Consider the following 24,752-nt stretch of genomic DNA (forward strand, 5'->3'; position numbering starts at 1 on the left):
AAACCACACCACACACCTGAACATCGCACTAATATAAACCAATCAGCCATAACATTAAAACCACCTGAATAATATTGTGCATGTCACGCTTGTGCTATCAAAACCGCTTCAACTCATCAAGGCATAGACAAGTGACAATGTGTGCACTTGTATCTGGCACCAAGATGTAAGTCCTGTAAGTTGTAATGTGGGGCCTACATGGATCAGACCTGTTTGTCTAGCACATCTAATGTTTGATTAAACTGAGATCTTGAGGATTTAAAGTCCTGAACTCTTTATGCTCTTCAATCCATCCCTGAACAATGTGACAAAGCACATTATCTTGCTAAAAGAGGCCACTGCCATTAGGGAACCCCATTGCCATGAAAATAGTGTACATAGTGTGCAGTAATGTTTAGGTAGGTGGTCCATGTCAAAGTAACAGCCACATGAATGGCAGGACCCAAGTTTTTTCAGCAGAAAATTAACCAGAGCATAAAATTGTCTCTGTCTGCTTAACTTCTTCACATACTGCATCCTGGTGCCATTTCTTCCCCTGGTGAGTGACACACATGCACCCAGCCATCCACATGATACAATGGAATACATGACTTATGAGACTAGACCGCCTTCTTCCATTGCTCTGTGGTCCATTTCTGATGATCATTTGCCCATTGTAGGCATTTTTGGCAGGGGTCAGCATGGGCATTCTGACTGGCGTCCAGCTACACAACCCCCACACAGCAAGCTGTAATGCTCTGTGTTATGTCTTTTTATCAGAGTCAGCATTCACCTTTTCAACAGTTTCTGCTACTAGCTCTTTACTGAGATTGGACCATGCGTTCTAGCCTTCATTCCTAACATGCATCATTGAGCTTTGATGTCAGTGACTCTGTCACTGGTTTAACACTTGTCCTTCCTTGGACCCCTTCTTGGTGGGCACTAACTAATGCATATCAGTAACACCCCACAGGACCTGCTGTTTGGGAGGTGTTCAGACCTAATTATCTGTGTCCAAGTCACTCAGATGTTTGCAAATGCCCATCTTTTCTGCATTTGGTGTCTCCTATAAACCAAATATAAATAAATCTATTCACTTGCTGCCTAATATAGCCGGCCCCTTGACAGGTGCCAATGTAACAAGAAAATCCATGGTATTCACTTAACCTGTCAGTGTTTTAAAATCATGGCTGATCGATGTATAGATCTTTTCCAAATAGTTGCTGCAAATTTGGAAGCTCACAACAGCGTGATACTACAAACCCGCTGAACCTTTATGGGAAGTAATGGAATGGTGTGTGCACTTCAGGCCTCCTCACTCATCATTAGTTTTCTTGCCTAACATACAACTATGCTGCTCTTGTGGCTAAATTGGCACAAATCCTGATAGCCAAGTTTTAAATTCTACTGGAACTCACCCAAAAGTATGAAAGAAAATTTAAGAGGGGCCAGCCTTTACTGATGCCCATGATTTTAGAAAGGGACATTTAATAGGCAGTGGATAGATGTCCACACATGCTTTCCATATACTGTATGTCTAAATGTGAGGCATTTTGATATTAACTCTTTACTATGCATGCATAACACAGCTCTGATATGGCCCAGTCTGTCTATTTGTCACTTATGATCCCAGAGTGAGTAATTTCAGCTGCCTGTCTGTGTTGACAGGTGATTGATGAGGCAATGGATATAAAAGAAGTGATTTACAGTGCTGAGAAGGTCAGCATTTTGAATGTTGATCCTCTGGTGAGTATGTTTAGTTTGAAATAGCAGGCCTCATTTAGCTTTACTACAGAAATAGTGTGATTGTGGATGGATGGATGGATGGATGGATGGATGGATGGATGGAAGAAAAGTTTTTTTTTTGTATTTGAGGAAAAAAAAACTTGTATATAAGCGATTCATTACACAAAAATGAAAATATTTTAAGTTGTTTTTGTTTTTAGTTTCAATGACTATGGCTTACAGGTCATAAATATCCAGTTTTAGTATATAAATATTAGGATATTTCCTATGATTAATAAAAAATAGATTTACTGTACACAAATGTCTACTTTGGACTTGATAGAACACAGCGGACCAACACCAGTAGATAACATGGCACCCCAAATCTTCACTGACTGAAAATTTCACATTGGACTTCCAGCAACCTTTATTCTCTGTGGTCCATTTCTGTTCATACTCTGGGATTTCAAAATGAAATGCAAAATGTACTTTTATCTGGAAGGATAACATTGAAAAAGGGACCAGATGATCCAAATGTTTTTGCTTTTGCCTAGATCCCTGGTTCAGGAGTGGTTTTCTACTAGGAATACACAGTTGTAGCCCAGTTTGTGTCGTGGCTCTTGGCTCAGTGACTCCAGCCTCACTCCACTCCCTAAGCTCTCCCAACCTCCTAAATCAGCTTTGCTTGAAAATCTTCTTAAAGCTGCAATCAACCCTGTTGCCTGTGCATCTTTTTCCTACCACAATTATCCATTCCTGTCAACTTTCCATTAATGTTCAAGACAGCACTCAGCTAACAATCAGCCCTAGCAGTGACCTTATTAACCTTCTTATGGAGGGTGTCACTGATTATTTTTTAGACAACCTTCAAGTCAGGAGTCTTCCCCATGATTGCGGTTGTGTGTACTGAATTAGACTGAAAACTACAATATTCAGACTATATGAACAGTGATTTACTTTCACTTTAAATTAAATATTCTAATATGTTGAGATACTAGATTTTTTATTTTCATGAGCCGTAAGTATAATCTTTGAAATTAAAACCAAAAAAGGGGTTTTGACCAAACAAAAAGAAATTCACTGTATGCCAAAAAATAAAGTTTTAGTTTTAATGACATTACTATTGATTATGGCATGCAGTGTTGGAAAATTATCCAATTCACTTTTAAAAATGACTCCTGCGCCTAAAATCACTCTTTTACAATTTGAGTCTCGAGAAAATCATAAGATAACCTGGCCATTCAGTGCATCCAGGTTATCAGCTGACTTAATTCTATTGCCACATAATGTTCCTGAGCCTGGACCTGACCAACTGATAAAACCCTAGATGATAACACTGCCTCTGAAGGCTTGTACAGTAGGCACTATACATGACAGGATCCACTTACCTTACAATGTTGTTCCCATCAATCTGAAATAGGGTAAATGACAACTGTGATATGACAACTCTTTAGTCCTAATCCCGTGAGTGTTTGTCATATTATGAATATAGACACACTTTTATTTTGGCTGTTCAACATATCAGTGATGCAACTTCACCAATTGTTTGTGATCTCTATTCATTATTATTATTCTTTTAAACAAATTTTTTTTCATGATGTACTTTTCAGGTTTTTGTGTGTTCCTAACCCTATTCCAGTGAGCCTACTTAGTCTTAGTTTTCTTGTTTGGTGCAGGGCAATCTGTTGTCTAAAATGGTGACCACCTTTTTGGCCAGGCAGGACATTGGATAGGTAGACAGGTAGATGAACAGTGGTTGGATGGATGGGTACAGTAGATAGCTAGGTGGCTAGGTGTTTGTGTGAGTGGGTGTCCATATGTTTTTTCCAATATTTCTGATCACTTGAACACTTAATCAAATCTAAATGTACATATTAGGAAATTAAAGCCCTATGTCTTGTAATGTGTAAAACAAAACAGAAAAATAGACACACACAGACATGCTTTCACACATGAGCGATCAGTGATTATTACTGTATAATGAAAATGTAAGTAAGGGAGCCTTTGCAGATTTATTTATGTCTATCATCTTACTCAGTTATATTATACATTGACAAAAAGCATGATTTGAGTGTATGCATGTCTGTAAATGCATGAAATGTGACCTACATGTGATCAAAGCTCATCTTCTATCAGTTACATAAACTTAATTTTATCCACAGTTCAACAGCTCTAACATAGATAAGCATTTAACAGCTGTGCTCATGGGCCCAGCATTCTCTCTGTGATGTAGGCTTCCTTGGTCACAAGCAAAACCCTTAACCACAGAGAAATCAACATGAATTATTGCTTTAATATTATTAATAGTCCATGACCTAAATTATGTTTTATCAGCTTGGACAATAGCAAAGATATTTGGCAAAGACATTAATTTTGTATTAGCTATACATTTGTATATAATTATACGAAATGTTTGTATATTCTAAACTAAGCAGTCTGCAGACAAGTATGTACAGTATGTTATTGCAATTTGTGTTATATTGTACAGTAAATAGTTGGAATCAAAATGGATTGTATGTGCTTGTGAGGAGCAGAGTTTAGTGTTTAGCATTGTGCAGTATGTTATGGAAACGCCGACGATTAGTTTCACAACCAAAAAATATTGTGTGTGAGAGAAAGTCATCCTACACACACATACAAACATACAAAGATGCTTTAGGCGCACACACGTGGTCACAGCATTATAGTAAACAGTATGTGCGCATGAATATTGACTATACGATTGACGTACGTGCACTGAGGCCGAGCAGGGAAGACGATTACCAGCTTGGACAATAAATTCACAATTCTGCAGTGAGAGACAAGAACTATTGGCATAATTGTGATTACGTGACAATTAGCATCAAAATAAGAAACGCATGCGTGCTACATGATACTCGATTATACTTGGTACTCGTATATCAAGACTCGCTCATTTAAAAAAAAAAAAAATTTTGCTCGTCTTGGGGAACACTGGCAAACCAGGTTACTCGCACTCTGAGGTTCCATATTATACAGTGTTGTCTAGTGTAATCAATTTCAGTTTTAGAACAAAATGTCATTTACATTTAGGCATTTGGCAGATGTCATCCAAATAGCAAGAAGAAGAGTTTGTGACCTAATTTAAAACAATCATCTGTGATTTGTTACTTTTTAAATTTTTAAGTCTGTGTTTTAAGTTACAGTTTTTATAACTGTGTATATTTTAACATTCCTGCTAAATGCATGGCGAATGTCAGATATTAAGCCAACTTTGCAGAGATGAGTTTGCTTCAAGCATCTGCTTAAGAAAAATGTTTGTAGCACTTAAAAAATGCATTCAGAGCCCATAAAGGGACATGGATGAAGGAAACAATACAGATGAAGACAAAAAGAATCATATTTATGGAATAAGATCACTGTCAAAAAAATTTGTGCGTAAAAAAAAGATTGGCGGGGAGCATACGCCGAATCAATTCCTCTTCACTCGGATAGTAATGCCTGTGCATGTGGCCTTGATGACAAATTTTTGACAGTGGTGTAACACACAGCATTCATGTGCGTAATTTCGCAATTCGTCCGTGAAACAGAGGAGTTGTAAAAACGAGTTTTTTATATTTCAGATTTGTATTGTAACAAACACAAAATCTCGTATCTGTAAGCTGTCGTGGCCGTAGATTTTGGAATCCAACTCAGACAAAAGACAGAACTACACACAAATCTTTTTTTATGCACGAATATTTTTGACAGTGATCTTATTCCATAAATATTGGGCTTAGAAGAAATTTGTTTAAGAAAAAAATTTCTGAGGAGAAAAAAAATGGCACATGGGGATGCAAAAAAAATATCTTTTTGGCACATACTTCATGTTAGTTTTCCAGCACCAAAATACGGGAAAAAAACAAGTATGTCAGTCCGTTTTAGCCACTGCTGAGTTGAAGTACTGTGTGAAGCGTCTTGTAGACTAACAATTGTGCTTATGTATTTGTAATAAAATTTATTGCATACCTTTGCAACTTTAGCCCTCCATTGCAGCCAAATGACAAATGGCACTAACGTTACAACATGCACAACAATGGCTAAAGTGCACTGGTGTACTTGACCCAGAAGCATGTGACAGAGTCACATTTATCCGCTCCCTTATTGGATTTAGTTTTTCCCCCATTCATGTCCTTTTAGGGGGCTGTATGAGCAGATATGCAGGCCTTTTCATGCTGATTTTTATAATAACAATAATCAGAAAAACGTTTAAATGTTCAGATTATTAAAAGGGTTACATTGGATAGAAATGTAGTCAGATTTGCCCAAATATAATATAATAGTTTGCTGCATTTTGATTGAGGCGTAACATGAACCTTTGTTTTAATTGTTATCAGTCAGGTTACTAAAAATGAATACTGTGTGTACACATAGCTAATTGTGAACATGTTAATTGTTTGAAAGGGAAACCTTTTTTATGCTTTTTGTTTGTTCTTGTTTTCAACAGTTCAGTCACAGAGGAAATCAGGAGGTATTTAACCCTCTGGGGGAGGAGTTGACCTTTGGGAACGGTACTTTAATTGGCTTACTGGTGATCGCAGTTGCTATAGCAACTGTAATTGTGATCAGTCTGGTCCTGCTAAGGAAGAGGCAGTATGGCACCATCAGCCATGGCATTGTGGAGGTTGGTTTGTTTCACCGGCTCCCTATAATAATAGGCGAATCGAATAAAATTTGAATTTTTTATTTAAACTTCTTTTTTTCTTTTAAGGTTGATCCTATGCTGAGTCCTGAGGAGCGTCACCTGAACAAGATGCAGAACCATGGCTATGAAAACCCCACCTACAAATATCTGGAGCAAATGCATATCTAATCTGGACCATCAGGGGGTTGTATGGGGCCACAGAATGGTGACCACTACTGACCAATAATATAGTTGCTCTTTTAGAAGCAGAAATGCATAACCAGTTCATTAAGAAACAAAATCAAGTTATTTAACACTGCTACTAGTTCTATTACTGCAACTGCTGTATCATGGGGCTCCATTTATGATCTTAAAGTTAATCTTTTGAATGGTAATGTATTGAATTTTAAATGTGATTTATGAATCATCTGATAAAGCTGATTATGAAAACCTTTTGGTTTTTACTTTCAGTAGCTTTCTTGTACATGCAGGTTATTTGTAAATGAGAAAGAATGAAGAGTGAATTATTTCATTTACTTTATGTACTTTATTATTATTACTAAATTCTATATAAGTACAAGCAGGTGTTCCATTTCCTTATCGTTATTTCACAAGCTTTGTTGTGTAGGAACAGATTTGTTTAGATAAAATGTCTCTTGCTGTTGCCTGTATAACTCATCATAAGCCTGTTGAACTGGTGTGTATATTGATCGATTAGAAGATTAATACCCTCAGGCACCCTTATTTTGTTTCAAAGAAAATTGATTTGTTTCAAAAGGCATATTTCTAGTCAAAGCCCATGTTTGGCAAAAAAAAAAAAAAAATGCATAGTTTTAAAATTGGAAAAATTATGGGTGAAAGCCTCCAGACTCCTGTGTCTACTGAACAGCAATTTAATGTCATTTACCATGCATGCACACAAATGACACACAAGCGTTCTAAATGACTAGTTAACTAACTGAGCATAATTTGGCACCAACTAACTGTTTACTGATTGTATCCATTGACCATTTTCTTGTCAAACGATCAGGAAGTTATTTGGAGCTAGTAAAACCCTGGTTACTAAAGTAAATAAGTGTCATGAGACCTGGGAGCTGGAGATGCAGCATTTAAATATTTTGTAAAACTGGTGAAATTCTGCAATGAACAAAATATTTTTTAACATTTGTTTTCCTTTTTATTTATTGCCATTATTTTTTAAGGTTTATAATTGTTTTTATTAGTTTCTTCTTTCTGTGACTGTCTTTATGCACCCTAATGGCTTGATCTTGATCCCTGTAACTACCTGCTTAATTGTGAGAAGGGTTAGGGAACACTAATAAGATGGATGTATTGGTGGTTAAGTAGTTAATTCCTTCGAAAACAACTTTGTGGTTGGCAAGCTGAAAATATCAATAAAGTCACTTCTTCCATAGTACCATAGTCTGCTGTCTATTTCTGATATATTCCTCTGCTTACTTAATTTTATTCATATAGCACTTTTAAAGGTGGTCATTGTCGAAAAGCAGCTTTACAGAATTAAAAATAGAAATATGTATATTATCCATTTGTCCCTGATGACCCCAGTTACCACAAGCAGAACACACGGGGCCATCCTCAGCAGAGACCCGGAGGCCTCCTTACATCAAGAATTCTAAGCAGAAGGAGGGTACCAGGATGTGTCCGATAGAGAGATAGAGGGGATTCCTGGATCACAGACATCTCAGGATTGTCCGACACAGAGAGAGGGGAAAAAACAGTTAGGTATGCTAACAGTCACAATGTATAGGGTAAATGTACTGTATATTTAGTGGAGAGTGCCAGCAGGGACTCTGGCAAGACTAACTATGACCACATGACTAAAATGTAGAGCCAGAAGTGTAAACAGACGTGAGGACATCCTGGTAAGTAACGCAACCAGTCACTCCACCGTGAATAAACCTGAGTGATCAATGACAGTGAGGGAATACAGCATTCGAACGTACTAGTTCAAGTGCCCCAAATCTTCATCAGTCTTTTTCAGTTAAAGACTCATTTATTTTGGCATTATGCAGGAGGTAGAATGACTTTTAATAGTAGAATAAAATATAAAAAGACATTGTCTCTCTCTCTCTGGGTAATTTATTCTTTTTATATGCAAACCATCCTGTTTTGTTACATCAATAATACTACAGAATAAGCAGAAGAGAATGTATAAGTGTATAGAGCATCCAATTATTTGTGCAGCATCCTTATGTAATAAAGAATATATTATTTAATTGCAGAATTGATTCATTGTAATTGAATGAAAAGCTGAAACACTGCCTGGTTGCACTTCACAGCCCTTCAGAGCTAGTTAGAAAAATAGGTGAAAGTCAAATAATGACTTCTTTCTTTGACCACTTATTTCAGACGATACACAGAGCATGCACAATGTTATTTGTGTCTTTCTTTGATATGTTAATCACATATACATCTATACACTATCCATGTATAACAGTGACAAACAACCAAGCCACAGTAAAAGCAGCAAAGATAACATTTCTCCCTATTTTGATGTTTGATGTAAAGATTTACTTGACATCTTCGTCCTGATATTATACATTGTGATGTACACATGACTGTATACATGACTGTTCCTGTTAAAGTGGGCGGAAAGTGTACAGTTATTATATATTATCTAAAAGTAAAAAAGGTTCCCCCAGCAGTCTGACGGTGCCTTGTCCAACACCAGGGCCAGACTGGGACAGAATTTCAGACCGGGAAATCTCACACAAGCCCAGGCCATCCTATGCACCCAAACAAATTTATACTGCCTTATTTTTCCTTTTATACAGCTCTGTAAAAAAATAATATAAAATTAATATAAAAAATATTCTTACAGGTGCATGTGTAGATGAGAACAGTTTTGTTTCATTTTTGTGAACTGCTGAGAATATTTCTCCTAAATTCAAAATATAATTATTGCTATTTAAAGTATATTTGAAGAAAATGACAGGACAACACATCAAAATATGCAGTATTTGCACAGCCTTAATAACTCAAATAAAACAAAATGCTAATAAAATGCCAACAAATTGTGTTAATGCTTTGGCTAAATAACATTAAGAACTCAGTATTTGGTGGAAACCAAATTTATTTGCAGTTACAGCTTTCATGTGTTTGGCTCTCCACCAGTTTTTCACATTGCTGTTGGGTAACTCTATAACACTCTTTTTGCAAAAAAAGCAAACTGCTCAGCTTTGCATGGTTTGTGACCACCATCTTCATCTTGATGACATTCCAGACATTATCTGGAGCAAATTGCAGTGCTTTCTTATTTTTTCCCCAAGCTGTATATATGCAAAGTATTTTTCTTGTATCTGTCACTTCTTCTGCTCTAATGTTACAAACAGAACTGTCTCCACCTTGGAGCAAAACAACCGCCTCATTGTAATTTGATTATTCAGAGTCTAAATAACTATGTATTTTTTTTTTTTTTTTGAATGTCTTAGATACCCAAATTAGCAAAACAATCAATTTTATCCAATGTCTTAACAAAAGATTTCTCCTTCTTAAAATCAACTTAACAAAAACTCTATTGTTGTATCTGATAAAATACTCAATAAATAATATTAATTTCTTTTAGCATAAGGTATTTTAGGTGATGATAGTGTGGCGCAACATTCTTAGATTTGCAGTACAAATGAAAAAATTGCAAAAATAAATATACAGTCATTTACAGATGAAACTGACCTGCACTTGAAGCCCTGAATAAATCTAAAATTGTGCAACATTTCGCTGCTTTTTCTTGAACTGTTTTCTTACTGCGTGCCCTTTTCTTTTCTGCTCCACCTGGCCGGTTTCTCTTCATCCTAGCACACGAGGTGGACACAACATAACGATGCCAGTCAAGACTAACAGACTCAGATTAATGAACATATTAATATCGTTATTAATATTTAATGAAATAATTGAATGACAATTTTGGAAATCATTGCTTTAGTACACAGTAAAAAAGTATAAAAATATATTAATTATATATTTTCCCCCCAAAAAAGCAGGCCAAATCAGTCGCCAGGCCACCGGGAATCTTTCCAGTGCTCCTGATGGCCAGTCCAGGCCTATCCAACACCAAAATTATTTTATTTATTTTATGTGCTCTGTCTACTCTGTCTATATTATGTCTATTTTTTTTATTTTAGCAAAGCTGACAGTCACTTGACTATAATTTAATTTACAAAGATATTCCTTCTTTCTTCTTACTTTTTGATCAATTATAGCTTTTGCAAATTCATATAATCATTTAGGCTTTTACATTTTCCAGTTCAGGAAGTAAGTGATCTTCTCTCCGCACTGTCATTTATATTTACTTCCTTGTCTCGGTCTTGAGAGAGAAATATTCTAATTTACAATGCTGTGAAAATTCTTTATCTATATATATAGCACACTTAAATGATTGAGATCATCAAACTAATTTTGATGTAATATTACACAAAGATAACTCAAGTAAATACAAAATACAGAATCTAAATGATAATTTCTTTTTTAAAACTGTCCAAACCTGGCCTAATGTGATTTTTCCCCCCCTAAGCCTAATAACTAATCTCTAATTGCTCTCTAAGCCTAATAACTGGTTTTGCCACCCTTGGTGGAAACAAGAACAATCAAGCGTTTGCGATAACTGGCAACAGTAATAATTGTGGAATAATTTTGGCCCACTCTTCTTTGCAGAATTGTTTTAATTCAACTACATTGGAAGGTTTTCACGCATTAACATACAGTTTAAGGATTTCAATCAGATTTTAAGACTAGGCCACTACAAAACCATAATTTTGACTTGCTGGTGTGTTTCGGGTTTTGTCCTTCTGCGTAACCCAAGTCTGCTTGAGCTTGAGGTCACAAACTGATGGTCGGATTTTCTCCTTCAGGATTTTCGGTGAGTATGTAATTAATGATCTCATAATTTATGTCGAATTTATGGCAATTGACAAACATGTCCAAACCCTCTTCAACAACCTCCAGCCTCAGTCACAGGAGCTCCTTCAAAGCTGTGCAGGGTCAACATATCCAGACCCTGCTTTATAGTCCAGGGGTTGCTTCAAAGCTTGGTGCCAGCTGGGACTTCCTTATGAAACAGCAGAACCAGCACCACATTCTACAACACCACTGCTGGGTAAGATGACCTGAATTCCTTCTGTGAAATTTATGAGTATAGTATGTGATTTCGGGGATGTCAGCCTATGGACAGCTTCTGTTGCAGATGTCTGCCTAAGTGCCATGTATCAATCAGCATTGCTTGCTGTCCTCATTCCCTTATTCCTTTATTTCCCACTTCCCAAAATAAGGACCACTCTCCCCAAAAGCAGCCCCCCAAACCCATGTTTTGCCTTCCTTTCCCTTTTCCCATTTATCATTATTATTGTCTCCACGTATTTTCCCTACCCCTCATCTTTTCATTATTCCAGCACCGTGGGAATGCCCAGGTAATATGGTGAAAAAGCCATGTATTTTCAGGATTAACGTGGTCCCTTCTCCCAATTTACTCTAACAAAGTGTAGGGTGCAACAAAGCATGCTTCCATAATGTATTTAATCACAAACAATTACAGCAATTTTGAAGGCAAAAAATGGTCTAAGCCAGTACTAGTAAGGTAGACAAAGTGACCAGTGAAAGTATATTTTTTAAATGTGTCACAAACATTAAATAACCATTAAATACTTTCTAATACTTTACAATTTGAAAGTACAGTATGGACAGCATCAAAAGTGAAAAGGAAGTAAACTGCATTAAAAAAATTCCATTCTAATTACTCTGAAAAACACAAACATATTGGACGACATGATGGTTCACCATTAGCACTGTTGCCATGTTTCAGTGTTGGTAAGGGGGTTTGGAAATTTGTATGTCCTCCCCAACTAGTTTACCACCACAGTCCAAAAACATGCCATGGGATGGCTCCCATTCAGGATGTCCTCCAATTTGTGCACTGGTCCACCGGTGGGGGTACACCAAGGGTGTCTCTTGATTTTAAATGGGGCAGTGGGATTTGCCTTTTAAGACAATATGGACCCTTGCAGTGCATTCAGCATTCCAGTTCATCCCCAGGGTATTTATTTGGGTAATTAAAAAAAAAAAAAATTGCAATGAATATATTTATGGATCTCTTTTTGTGCTCAAGGGTATCATCATTGTCATGATAGTTTGGGATAGGTCTCTTATTTTCAGTGAAGGGAAAATGTAATGCTACAGCACACAAAGACATACTATCCATTTGTGTCCTTTCAGCTTTGTTGTATGAAATGGGTGTGATGGTCAGGTCTTCAAAAACATTGGGCAATATTTTGTATATTAAATCAAGAAAAAGACATTTTTTTAAACAAAAAAAAAGAACATCTTGGATCTCCACCCATATTGAGCAAAATAATAATAAATAACACATTAATCGACAATGCAGATCTAAAGCTCTAGTTTACTTAGCCACCATTTAATCCAATTAAAAAGCAGAATCACCTTTACGTACCTGTTCTAAAACCCATTCCAGTAATTCAACTTCTCTTTCATTTCCTTCCTGAAACAATACATTAAACAGAGAGCTATTTATACATTCCAGACATCTTGCAACACTCTTGAGTGTATCCTCTTGCAGTTGCACAGATTATGTTAAAACAAACAAATGTTTTTGAAAGATTGACATCTTCCTTATAGGGGTTATGTTTCCACATCCTTAACAGTGTAATCTCATGTAAAACAAAGCTAAATAAAACTGTTGAAATGTATACCAGACAGATCAAATAGGAAGGTTGCGTCAGAGAGGGCATCCAGCGTAAATCCTGTGCTAAGTTGTGTGATTACAAGATGGTCCACTGTGGTGACTCCTCTAAGGGAGCAGCCGAAAGAATGTCTTATTACTAAGACATTCTTAATAATAATAATAATAATTTAAATCAGGCTGAGAAGCGAACAAAGCAAAGAACCCACTCCATATAACCCAATATGCCAAAGTAGTAACCTGATTGATTTACATCAACATCACTGTATACTGTATATAGTGCATTTTCATCTTTATCTTTTATACGGTAAGGCTAATCTTTTTTTTTTATTATTTAGCTAAATACAAGGCACATGGGATTTTCTTTTCTTTATTTATTTTTGAAAGATGGTAAAGTAATGAAAACTTAAGGTGATGATTTTTGATGTAAAGTCTAGATTCAAGGTAATTAAGGGGCCTTCATCCTAAAACATTTTGCCTAATAATTGGCTCCAGTCTTTCAAAAATGTCTATTACTCCTTTACTAAGAAATACATTTACATTTAGGCAGACGCTCTTATCCAGAGCGACTTACATTTTCTTTTAATTTCTTTTATCTCATTACACATCTGAGCAGTTGAGGGTTAAGGGCCTTGCTCAAGGGCCCAACAGTGGCAACTTGGTGGTTGTGGGGTTTGAACCTGGGATCTTCTGAACCGTAGTCCAATGCCTTAACCACTGAGCTACCCCTAGTACCAAATAGAATGACTACAGGTAAGTAGCTCTATTTCTTTAAAACTTATGAAGCAGTGAAATGTAGATGTAGAAACAGTCAAGTGGACCCCTAGCAATGTGCATGTAGACCAGGGACCATAGGTCATTGGTTAAGAGCTCCTGGAGGACTCCCTGCTCTGCACATTTTAGTGTTTTCTCTGCATCAACCACACCTGATCTGACTGATCTGCTAATTGACCTTCCCTGGACAGCAGTGATAAAAATGTACAGGACGTTGGGTACTTCAGGACCAGGGTTGGAAGGCCAACTGGGTAAGGCCACAACACTGCAGATGCAATTATTATACTTAACGATTTACTCATTTCATAGATAGACGTCAGCACGCATATGCTAATTTTTTGCCTTTATTGTATTTGATTTATTTAGCTAACAGAACACAACTTGGGAAACTAAACAACTGCCAATTTAATTAATTATTAAAAAACAAGGGTGTTTATCTCAAACTGATTATTAACAGGAGAATTCAGACACAATACAGTGATAAGACTCTTAGCTGAAATTAAATGTTAAATGAATTTAAATGAAATGTTTTAAAGAATTCAATTCAATTCAATTTTATTTGTATAGCGCTGTTTTATTTGTAAATGCTGGTATAAGTGGATTAGTGTAGTAGGGGATTCTATAGAGAAATAAAGTCTTGTTGATGTATGTGGAGAGCTATGGCAAAGTAACTTGTCTAGGTCTTATTGTTAACAAAAAGTTAATGCTAACTATGATAGAAAAGTGTCAAAACACCAAGTGCAAAATCAAAGGTATGGAGCAACAGAGCAATGCAGGAAAAGGTTCTTGGTCTAATTTAATAACATTTTTCTTACATCATATGGATGGTCTGTGTGTGTTGGTTACCTGGGAAACAGATAGCACCAAAAAGCACAACTGAAAAAAGACAAGCTGGCTAAGGCAATATGATGGATAATAATAATATGAATAAGGCCAATGATTTGCTGGGAAACTGTGGTTCCAGACCTTCATGTGGTTGTTACTTAGACGCATTTCACAACGTGCAAAACTTACAGGAATTGTCTAAAAAACCTGACAAGGATTATGTGCTGGACAAGTCTAGCAGTTCCCACGCTGACTTAGACTTAAACTTCTTGCAATGATCTATACAGTATATCCTCTCAATTATCTCACAAAACTTTTTTCATCTTATACAGTACATATTTTTCCAATTTCATATCCTAAGCACTGTTTTATCACAGAAGCTTGGTTTGCTCATTATAACAGTGATTGCATCATCATCATCATCATAGCAGAATAGTGGCGTAGTGGTTTGCACTGTGGCTTTGCTGTTTCACGGCCGATAGTTTGTGTCCCAACTTAGAAATTTGTGCATAGAATTTGCATGTTCTTCCTGTACTCCCTGCCCAAAGCATATGAGTGCTTGTGCGCCCTGTGATGGACTGACATCTCATTCAGGGTCGACCCCACCTCATGCGATGGGATAGGCTTCAGGCATTCTGTGATCCTGTACATATTTTTTAAGTTTAAAGTTTAAATAAACACTTCTGACAATAAACAATTTTTAACATTTTATATGAGTCCATTTCTCAAATACTCACTGGGACAGAGTTCCATTTTTGTGCTGCTTTAATAGAAAATGATGACTGACTGAATTTACTTTTTCTGAGTGGAACAATACAGTCACCTCTGTATGTACAGTCACCTTGTATGTCAGGATGACGCATTTCTTATGTTTACAAATCGTCCAAGTGAAGGAGACGACAACCCAAGGATAATTTTAAGCATTAGACACAAATTTACAGAGGTAATCATGTTATCGAATCTTAAAAATGTGACCAGGTTGTTAAACAGTACTTAATATGTCCCAATGTCATAGCCATAGACTTTTGCTGCCTGTACAGATACAGTGGTATGAAAAACTATTTGCCCCCTTCCTGATTTCTTATTCTTTTGCATGTTTGTCACACTTAAATGTTTCTGATCATCAAACACATTTAACTATTAGTCAAGGATAACACAAGTAAACACAAAATGCAGTTTTTAAATGATGGTTTTTATTATTTAGGGAGAAAAAAAATCCAAACCTACATGGCCCTGTGTGAAAAAGTAATTGCCCCCTGAACCTAATAACTGGTTGGGCCACCCTTAGCAGCAATAACTGCAATCAAGCTTTTGCGATAACTTGCAACGAGTCTTTTACAGCGCTCTGGAGGAATTTTGGCCCACTCATTTTTGCAGAATTGTTGTAATTCAGCTTTATTTGAGGGTTTTCTAGCATGAACCGCCTTTTTAAGGTCATGCTACAACATCTCAATAGGATTCAGGTCAGGACTTTGACTAGGCCACTCCAAAGTCTTCATTTTGTTTTTCTTCAGCCATTCAGAGGTGGATTTGCTGGTGTGTTTTGGGTCATTGTCCTGCTGCATCACCCAGGATCGCTTCAGCTTGAGTTGACGAACATATGGCCGGACATTCTCCTTCAGGATTTTTTGGTAGACAGTAGAATTCATGGTTCCATCTATTACAGCAAGCCTTCCAGGTCCTGAAGCAGCAAAACAATCCCAGACCATCACACTACCACCACCATATTTTACTGTTGGTATGGTGTTCTTTTTCTGAAATGCTGTGTTACTTTTATGCCAGATGTAACGGGACACGCACCTTCCAAAAAGTTCCAAGTCTCGTCGGTCCACAAGGTATTTTCCCAAAAGTCTTGGCAATCATTGAGATGTTTTTTAGCAAAATTGAGACGAGCTTAATGTTCTTTTTGCTTAAAAGTGGTTTGCGCCTTGGAAATCTGCCATGCAGGCCGTTTTTGCCCAGTCTCTTTCTTATGGTGGAGTCGTGAACACTGACCTTAATTAAGGCAAGTGAGGCCTGCAGTTCTTTAGATGTTGTCCTGTGGTCTTTTGTGGCCTCTCGGATGAGTTGTCTCTGCGCTCTTGGGGTAATTTTGGTCGGCCGGCCACTCCTGGGAAGGGTTACCACTGTTCCATGTTTTTGCCATTTGTGGATAATGGCTCTCACTGTGGTTCGCTGGAGTCCCAAAGCTTTAGAAATGGCTTTATAACCTTTACCAGACTGATAGATCTCAATTACTTTTGTTCTCATTTGTTCCTGAATTTCTTTGGATCTTGGCATGATGTCTAGCTTTTGAGGTGCTTTTGGTCTACTTCTCTGTGTCAGGTAGCTCCTATTTAAGTGATTTCTTGATTGAAACAGGTGTCGCAGTAATCAGGCCTGGGGGTGACTACAAAAATTTAACTCAGGTGTGATAAACCACAGTTAAGTTATTTTTTAACAAGGGGGGCAATCACTTTTTCACACAGGGCCATGTAGATTTGGAGTTTTTTTTCTCCCTTAATAACGTAAACCTTCATTTAAAAACTGCATTTTGTGTTCAATTATGTTATCTTTGACTAATAGTTAACGGTTTTTGATGAGCAGAAACATTTAAGTGTGACAAACATGCAAAAGAATAAGAAATCAGGAAGGGGGCAAATAGTTTTTCACACCACTGTAATACTGACCTTATAAAACAAAAATTAGAAAGACTAAATTTAACTCAATTACAAAACCTCTTTACCTATGGTTTGAATGATTGCTTGGAGTCTACCCAAACTCCAAGATATTTATATTTAGATATATATTTTGTAGCTTCTCCCCTGCTTTTGAATGAACAGTGAATAATGAAGGATTGAGATGATGTATGATATGTTCAGCTATAAGTTTTTCTGCAACCTTTAACACTGTACGTAGGATACTGATTGACCTATAATTACGAACTAAAGCAGGATCACCACTTTAAGTTAGTTTTAGTTCAAAATTAAGTTAGTACATTTAGCTTAATTGTATGAATAACTAAAATATCCTTGGTTCTAGATGGTTTCATAGATGAAATGACCTGTGAAACTTTTACGACTGTTAGTTACTGTAATGTTCATTATGCTGAAAGCTTGATCTGAATCAACAACTGGGCAGGGATATATACTGTTAGGTAAAAAACACTAAAATATAGAATCTAAGAAATGTATTCATTTATTCTAATGTCTAGTAATTTCTAAATTTCTCTTGAGTTTTTTTTCCTCTTGTAAATTTTTTTTCCTCTTGTCAATTTCTGTAGTTGGTTCCAGATTGATTTAGAGGGTTTTCTATCAAAGTCAGAAAAAAAATCTGCTTTAGCTCTCTTTATACTTGAAACAAATTAATTACTCAGTGTTACAAATATATTTCTTGCAGTTGCTGTCCTTGATTTCATTGCATGTTTAAAAGCAAGATCCATCTCCTTTATTAAGTTCATTATATCTTAATTAATCCATGGTACTATTTTTTTATTGCTTTTGTTAATGATTACTCCCAGTCTTTTTTCAACAGTAAATGATTTTAATCAATCTGCTGTACAGCATTTTTAAAGCTCTCCTGTTTATTCTTAGGGATAAACTCATTCGTTCTGAGTATTCAAGTATCCAGAAAAGGAAAGGCCAGTTAACATATTAGCAGACTTTTTAGTGTATTACTAAAAATTAAATCCATTTGGGTTCTAGTTGAAGTAGTATTTCTTGTGGGCTTTTCAATAATTTGGGTAAGATCAAATTTATGAGCAGCATTTGTGGTGATAGAATAATATTTAAACCTAAACATTCCAATCCATGATTACTTGACTATATTGTATTTTATGGCACTGCATATATTATATATATACTCAGCAAAAAAAGAAACGTCCTCTGACTTTCAACTGTTTTTACTTTCAGTAAACTTAATGTGTAAATATTTGTATGAACACTAAAAGAGTCATCACCATAAGACATAAACTAAAAATGTTTCACAATGTGTCCCTGAATGAAGGGAGGCTCAAAATCAAAAGTACCAGTCAGTATCTGGTGTGGCCACCAGCTGCTTGAAGTACTGCAGTGCATCTCCTCCTCATGGACTGCCTATTGCGGACAGTCTGAGCACTGATGGAGAGATTGTGTGTTCCTGGTGTGACTCAGGCAGTTGTTGTGGCCATCCTGTACCTGTCACGCAGGTGTGATATTCAGATGTACCGATCCTGTGCAGGTGTTGTTACACGTGATCAGCTGTCCTTCCTGTCTCCCTGTAGCGCTGTCTTGGGCGTCTCACAGTACGGACATGGCGATTTATTGCCCTAGCCACATCAGCAGTCCTCATGCCTCCCTGCAGCATGCCTAATGCACATTCACGCAGATGAGCAGGGACCCTGGGCATCTTTCTTTGGGTGTTTTTCACAGTCGGTAGACAAGTCTCTTTAGTGTCCTGCGTTTTTAGAACTGTGACCTTAAATGCCTACTTTCTGTAAGCTGTTAAGGTCTTAACGACCATTCCACAGGTGCATGTTAATTAATTGATTATGGTTAATTGAACATGCATGGAAAACATTGTTTAAACCCTTTACAATGAAGATCCTTAAAGTTATTTGGATTTTTACAACATTATTGTTAAAATACACAGTCCTGAAAAAGGGACGTTTCTTTTTTTGTTGAGTATATATAAATCTTCACACCACCTAATTTTCCATCTTCTCTGTCTTTACTATATATATTAGAACCCGTAATATTCAGTGTTGCTGCAGGTGCTATATTTACTAAGCCTTAGTAATGCATACAGTAAATAATCCCGATTTCAATTCTGTAAAAGATGGAACATTTGCTTCATTTTGGGAATAATACTTGGATATTTTAATGTCCACCTAAAATATCCCTAGGCTTAGTTTAGAGTCCCATATAATTCGGAAGTGATAGATGGTGCTTTTGGACTTTGAGAAATACCCATCACCAAAGTTTTTTGTGTAACTGACATACCATATTCATTCTTCCAGGAGGATGTCGAAACACACACTCCAGTCATTGACACATTGACATTGTTCCTGGAACACCCAAACTTCCTTCACTTCTCATTTACCTGAAAATTCCATTAAACAAACTAAAGTATACTGTGTACAGAGGTGGATAGAGTAGCCCCAAAATTTACTCAAATAAGAGTAGCTGTACTTTAAAATAATATAACTCAACTAGAAGTAAAAAGTAATTATCCAAAATATTACTTAAGTAAGAGTATATATATATATATATATATATATATATATATATATATATATATATACAGTAATGTGCAAAAGTCTTAGGCACTATATTATATGCTGTACTAATTTTGTTATACAGTGAAACCTCGGTTTGCGAGTAACACGGTTTGCGAGTGTTCCGCAAGAAGATTTGTAAATAATAAAATAATTTTAACGAACAAGTCTTGGTTTACGAGTACCGAGTATCATGTATCACACATGCGCTTCTTGTTTTGCCACCGAGCATCACATGATCACAACTGAGCCAACCATTTTTCTCTCTCTTGCACTGCAGAATTGTGAGTAATCATCTCCCCTGCTGGGTCTTAGTGCGCATATCTTACTGGTATAATCAACATCCATGCACGCATGTACTGTTTACTAACACTGTGACCAAGTGTGTGTGTGTAAAACATTTTTTATTTTGTGTCTGTATGCATGTGTGTACAGCGCGCGTGTAAAGCAAAAGCAAGTCTCATTAGAGGCGTTAAAAGTTAAAGAGGTTAATTTTCTCTCTTTGTATCAGCCTGCTCTTTGTGTCTGTGTGCGCACACGTCATTGGACACCGTGCCACACACACACACTCTTTCTCTCTGCTCTACACAGAAACACTGCTCTGTCGCAATTCTTTTTAAAGGTAAAGTGCAGGTTAATTTGTTTTATTTTTACTTTACAGCAGTGATTCCATTAGTGTGTCGCTCAATCGAGTGTCATTAAAGAAATTTCTTGTTCATTTTTCCGCTAAAACAGTGTTTCTGTTGTTTGCGTGCGTGTTTAAAAGGAGTGGAGGAAGGGTAACTTGGTAAGATAAAAAGGGGGAGAGAGAGGGGTTCCTTACTTTAGCGTCACACATACACACACACACACACACACACACACATACACACACACAACACCTACTCGCACAAACGGAAACACTTTCAGGATTTATTTTTCTTTTTTTTTTAAGGTAAAGTGCAGGTTAATTTTTTTTGTTTTTACTTTATATTTTGTGTTAATTATTTATATGTATTTCTTTTTTTGGGCTGTGGAATGAATAATTTAAGTTTCCATTATTACTAAATTTGATTTGGTTTTGGTGTGATTTGAAATACGAGCCCGTTTCCTGAACAAATTACGCTCGTAATCCAGGGTTCCACTTTATATGTTTATCATGTCTGCATAATTATGTACAAACTCAATTAGTATTTCCATATATAACTTAATAAATAAATAACATTACATTATGCATAATTATATGCATAGCTGTAAAGAAAAAAAAAATAGTACAAGACAGACCAGTGTTCAGAATGAAACAAAAACCTAATGTATGCTTCTGGGATTTGCATAAAAATAGAAAGGAGCGATTGTGACAAAGTTACCAGAAGAACTACATTCTATGTATGTATTTATGTACTGTGTACATTCAACTATTTATGCATATATTATCCTGTAATGTTCTTTATTTATTAATTTTTAAGTTATATATGGAATTACTGAATGATTTTGCACATAATTATGCAGACATGATAAATATATATAACAAAATTGGTACAGCATATAATATGGAGCCTAAAACTTTTGTACAGTACTGAACATAACATATTCTATATATAAAGTTTAGCCTTTATTTGTCACACATACATTACTACACAGTGAAATTCTTTATTTTTTGCATATCCCAGCTTTTTGTTAGTAGGCAGGGGTCAGAGCGCAGGGTCAGCCATTTTACTGCGCCCCTAGAGCAGACAGGGTTAGAGCCCTTGCTTAAGGGCCCAACAGCGGCAACCCGACGGAGCTGGGGCTCGAACTGCCGATCTTCCGATTTGTAGCTAAGAGTCTTAACACACTGGGCCACCACTGCCCCCTATACAGAAGTATTTGCTAAAAAATTTGCATCATATGATGCATCATATTTTTGGGATGCATAAAAATGTTTGTTGATGATTAATTCTGTACTGAAATATACTTTTTTATATTCATAGACTGTTAAAGTAACGTTATATGTACAATTAAAGTTAACATATAATCACACAAACATGAAAAAAGCATTCTATAATTACCGCAAGATTGTACACTAACCGCAAGTTCCCACTAGTAGCAGCATGGATTTATGGGCGTTCCGCGTGTGTAGTACGGATTCATTTATAGAACGATGATTTTTTTCCCCACTATGCTGTCTGAACTGATTGGTCAAACGGAGCCATGTGATCATTGTTGCTGCATGTGATTGGCGAAACAGTCATGCGGTAGATCTACTGGCTGCATGTGTAGAATAAATGGTTAGAAAAGTAACGAGTTGAGTGTAGCCGAATGAAGCTGAGTAAGAGTTGCATTTCTTCTTCACAAATCTACTCAAGTTAATGTAAAATGTATGGTGCAGTAAAACTAATTATAGAAGTAATTTTTTTCCAAAAAGTTACTCAAGTAAATGTAACAGAGTAACTCATTACTACCCACCTCTGACTGTGCAGTTCCATATTTTAGACAATAATGCAATTAAATAATTTAATTAATTCAGTAAAACTTTTAAAATTTATTTTCCCTGAACAAAATGGCCACCAACCCAAAAGTGCAAATTATAGAAAAGCACTGAGAATGTGAAGCCAAGTTTCCAGTTCTTAATTCATCCACTCTGTTTGGCCAGAATTTCTGGGTAAAAGCCTGAAGAAAGATTGATGGAAATGCCCAAGAGATGACAAAACTCCTTCCAAAACTGAACAGTGAATTGCGGCCCTCGTTTAGAGATGAGGTTGCATAGGAGACCCTGCAGGCAGTAAATGTGTTGGCTCACAAGCTGAGCTGTTTGCTTATCTGAGGGTAGCTTAGGGAGAAGGACGATGTGCACCAGCTTGGAAAATCTATCGACAATGGCCAAGACCACAGTGTTACCTTTTGACATGGGTAGCCTGGTAACAAAGTCCATAGATATATGGGACCAGGGTTGTGGAAGTATGGATAGTGGTTGAAGAAGCCCTGCAGAGGCCAATGTGGAGGCTTTGTTTTGTTCACAGATGGAACAGGCTGAGACATAGTCATGCACATCCTAGGTGAGCGTTGACGACCAGAATTGTAAATGGACAACGGATAAAAAGAATTGCAGAAAACTTTGAGTTATGACACCAGGAAAGAACTTAGGAGTGCGCAGTTTTAGGTACAAATAAATGGTTTGGTGGATATCGCTTTGTAGCTTCGAAAACCTTTTCTCTATACAGTCTTATGCAAAAGCGTAGGCACCCCTTGATAAATAACAGATTTTGGTGGTTTGGTGACAATCTCTTTTGGATATTATGAGCAAATATTAATGCATAGATACTTCTTATGCCATAAATTAAACAAAAATAAAAAATAAAAACATTTTTATGGCACTGTGCAAAAGTTTAGGCACTTCCAGAGTCCCAGATTCCCAGATTCTTTTTACAAGGATTCAGACCTTAATCAGCTCAATAGGTCTGATGCATGGTAACAGCTGTCATTAGTAAATGCCAATTTCAAAGCTTTACAAATACATTGACTCTTCAAACCTTGTGGACACATCAGAAGTATGCAATAGAACATCTACAGAAGCCTGATGCGTCCTTCATGAGTCCACAAGTGCTGTGGACTCATGAAGTCAAAATGAAACTCATTGGCCACAATCAGCAAAGGCATGTTTGTAGAAAAAAAGAAGCAGCATTTCATGAAAGGCCACCTTGGCAACTGTTAAGCATGTGGGTGGATCTATCATGCTTTGGGGTTGATTTGTTGCATGTATCATGCTTTGTTGCAGCCAGTGGCACAGGAGATATCGCACGGGTAAAGGTAGGAATGGATTCCACTAAATACCAGCAAATTCTGAAAGCAAACATCACTCCATCTGTAAAAAAGCTGAAGCTGAAAAGAGTTCTACAACAGGACAATGATCCTAAACATACCTCGAAATCCACTATGGAATACCACTAGAGACGCAAGCTGAAGGTTATGTCATTGCCATCACAGTCCCCTGATTTAAACATCATTGAAAATTTGTGGGTAGATCTTAAAAGGGCGTACACTCACTCACACACTACGGGCAATTTGGGAACGCCAATTAGCCTAACCTACATGTTTTTGGACTGTGAGAGAAAACCCACCAAGCACGGGGAGAACATGCAAACTCAATGCACACAGAGATGGGAATTGAGCCTGGCCGGGAATCGAACCCGGACTATGGAGGTGCAAGGCGACAGTGCTAAGCACCACACTACCATGCAACTTTTGCACAGTGCCACAATTAGGTTTTTATTTTTTATCTTTGTTCAATTTAGGACATAAAAAGTAACTATGCATTAATGTTTGCTGAAAATATTGTGCATTTTTTCTATTTCCAAGAGAGACTGTGTTAACATATTTTCAATTAAAAAATCACCAAAATCTGTTATTTATCAAGGGGTGCCTAAAATCTTGCATAAGACTGCATCTAGATGGAGGGCGCGGATCAGGACGGATGAGGGTAAGATATGCTTCACTGCAGCATACAGGCAAAATTAGAACAGGTCACAGTTTCAAAGACGAGAGAGGAACCACAGAAGGAATCAGGAAACTAAATTTGATCATCTCACTTGGAATACGCGCTCCACAGCTTCCTTTTACTATGGAGCCCAGACAAGATGAATGTTAATTTCAGGATTTTCTCCAAACACGATGGCCACCGACCTGGAAGTGCAAATCATGACACAATGCAGCACTTTGCTTAGATGAGGTAATAATGTATAGTTGCACATACAACCTTCCGAGTGCTGTTTTGCAGGAAAATCTTAAATGCAACTTAACATGCATAACATTTCAGTAGCTTTTGGTGTAAAATAACCCAAATTGGCAGTGTTTAACAGATCAATTATGGAAACCTTCTGGGTTTCCATAATTGATCCATTAGTTTAAACTAACAGATGAATGTCTTTTTA

At 36.8% G+C, this 24,752-nt stretch overlaps 1 protein-coding gene across 4 annotated transcripts in view; it reads left to right on the forward strand.

Annotated features, from left to right (window-relative positions):
- Nucleotides 1-7,742, forward strand: part of aplp2 (amyloid beta (A4) precursor-like protein 2) — a 67,555-nt gene extending 59,813 nt beyond the window's left edge. For 2 of the 4 annotated variants that reach the window (XM_053500193.1, XM_053500194.1), the window contains 3 exons: nucleotides 1,648-1,725; nucleotides 6,149-6,325; nucleotides 6,413-7,742. In XM_053500193.1, coding sequence (XP_053356168.1) covers nucleotides 1,648-1,725; nucleotides 6,149-6,325; nucleotides 6,413-6,514 — 357 coding nt within the window. In that variant the 3' untranslated portion in view covers nucleotides 6,515-7,742. The remainder of the gene's footprint in view (nucleotides 1-1,647; nucleotides 1,726-6,148; nucleotides 6,326-6,412) is intronic. The other 2 variants (XM_053500196.1, XM_053500197.1) reach the window with 1 other exon arrangement.
- The last annotated feature ends 17,010 nt before the right edge of the window (nucleotides 7,743-24,752 follow it).

This window comes from Clarias gariepinus, chromosome 7, assembly GCF_024256425.1.
Source record: "Clarias gariepinus isolate MV-2021 ecotype Netherlands chromosome 7, CGAR_prim_01v2, whole genome shotgun sequence".
Lineage (NCBI taxonomy): Eukaryota > Metazoa > Chordata > Actinopteri > Siluriformes > Clariidae > Clarias > Clarias gariepinus.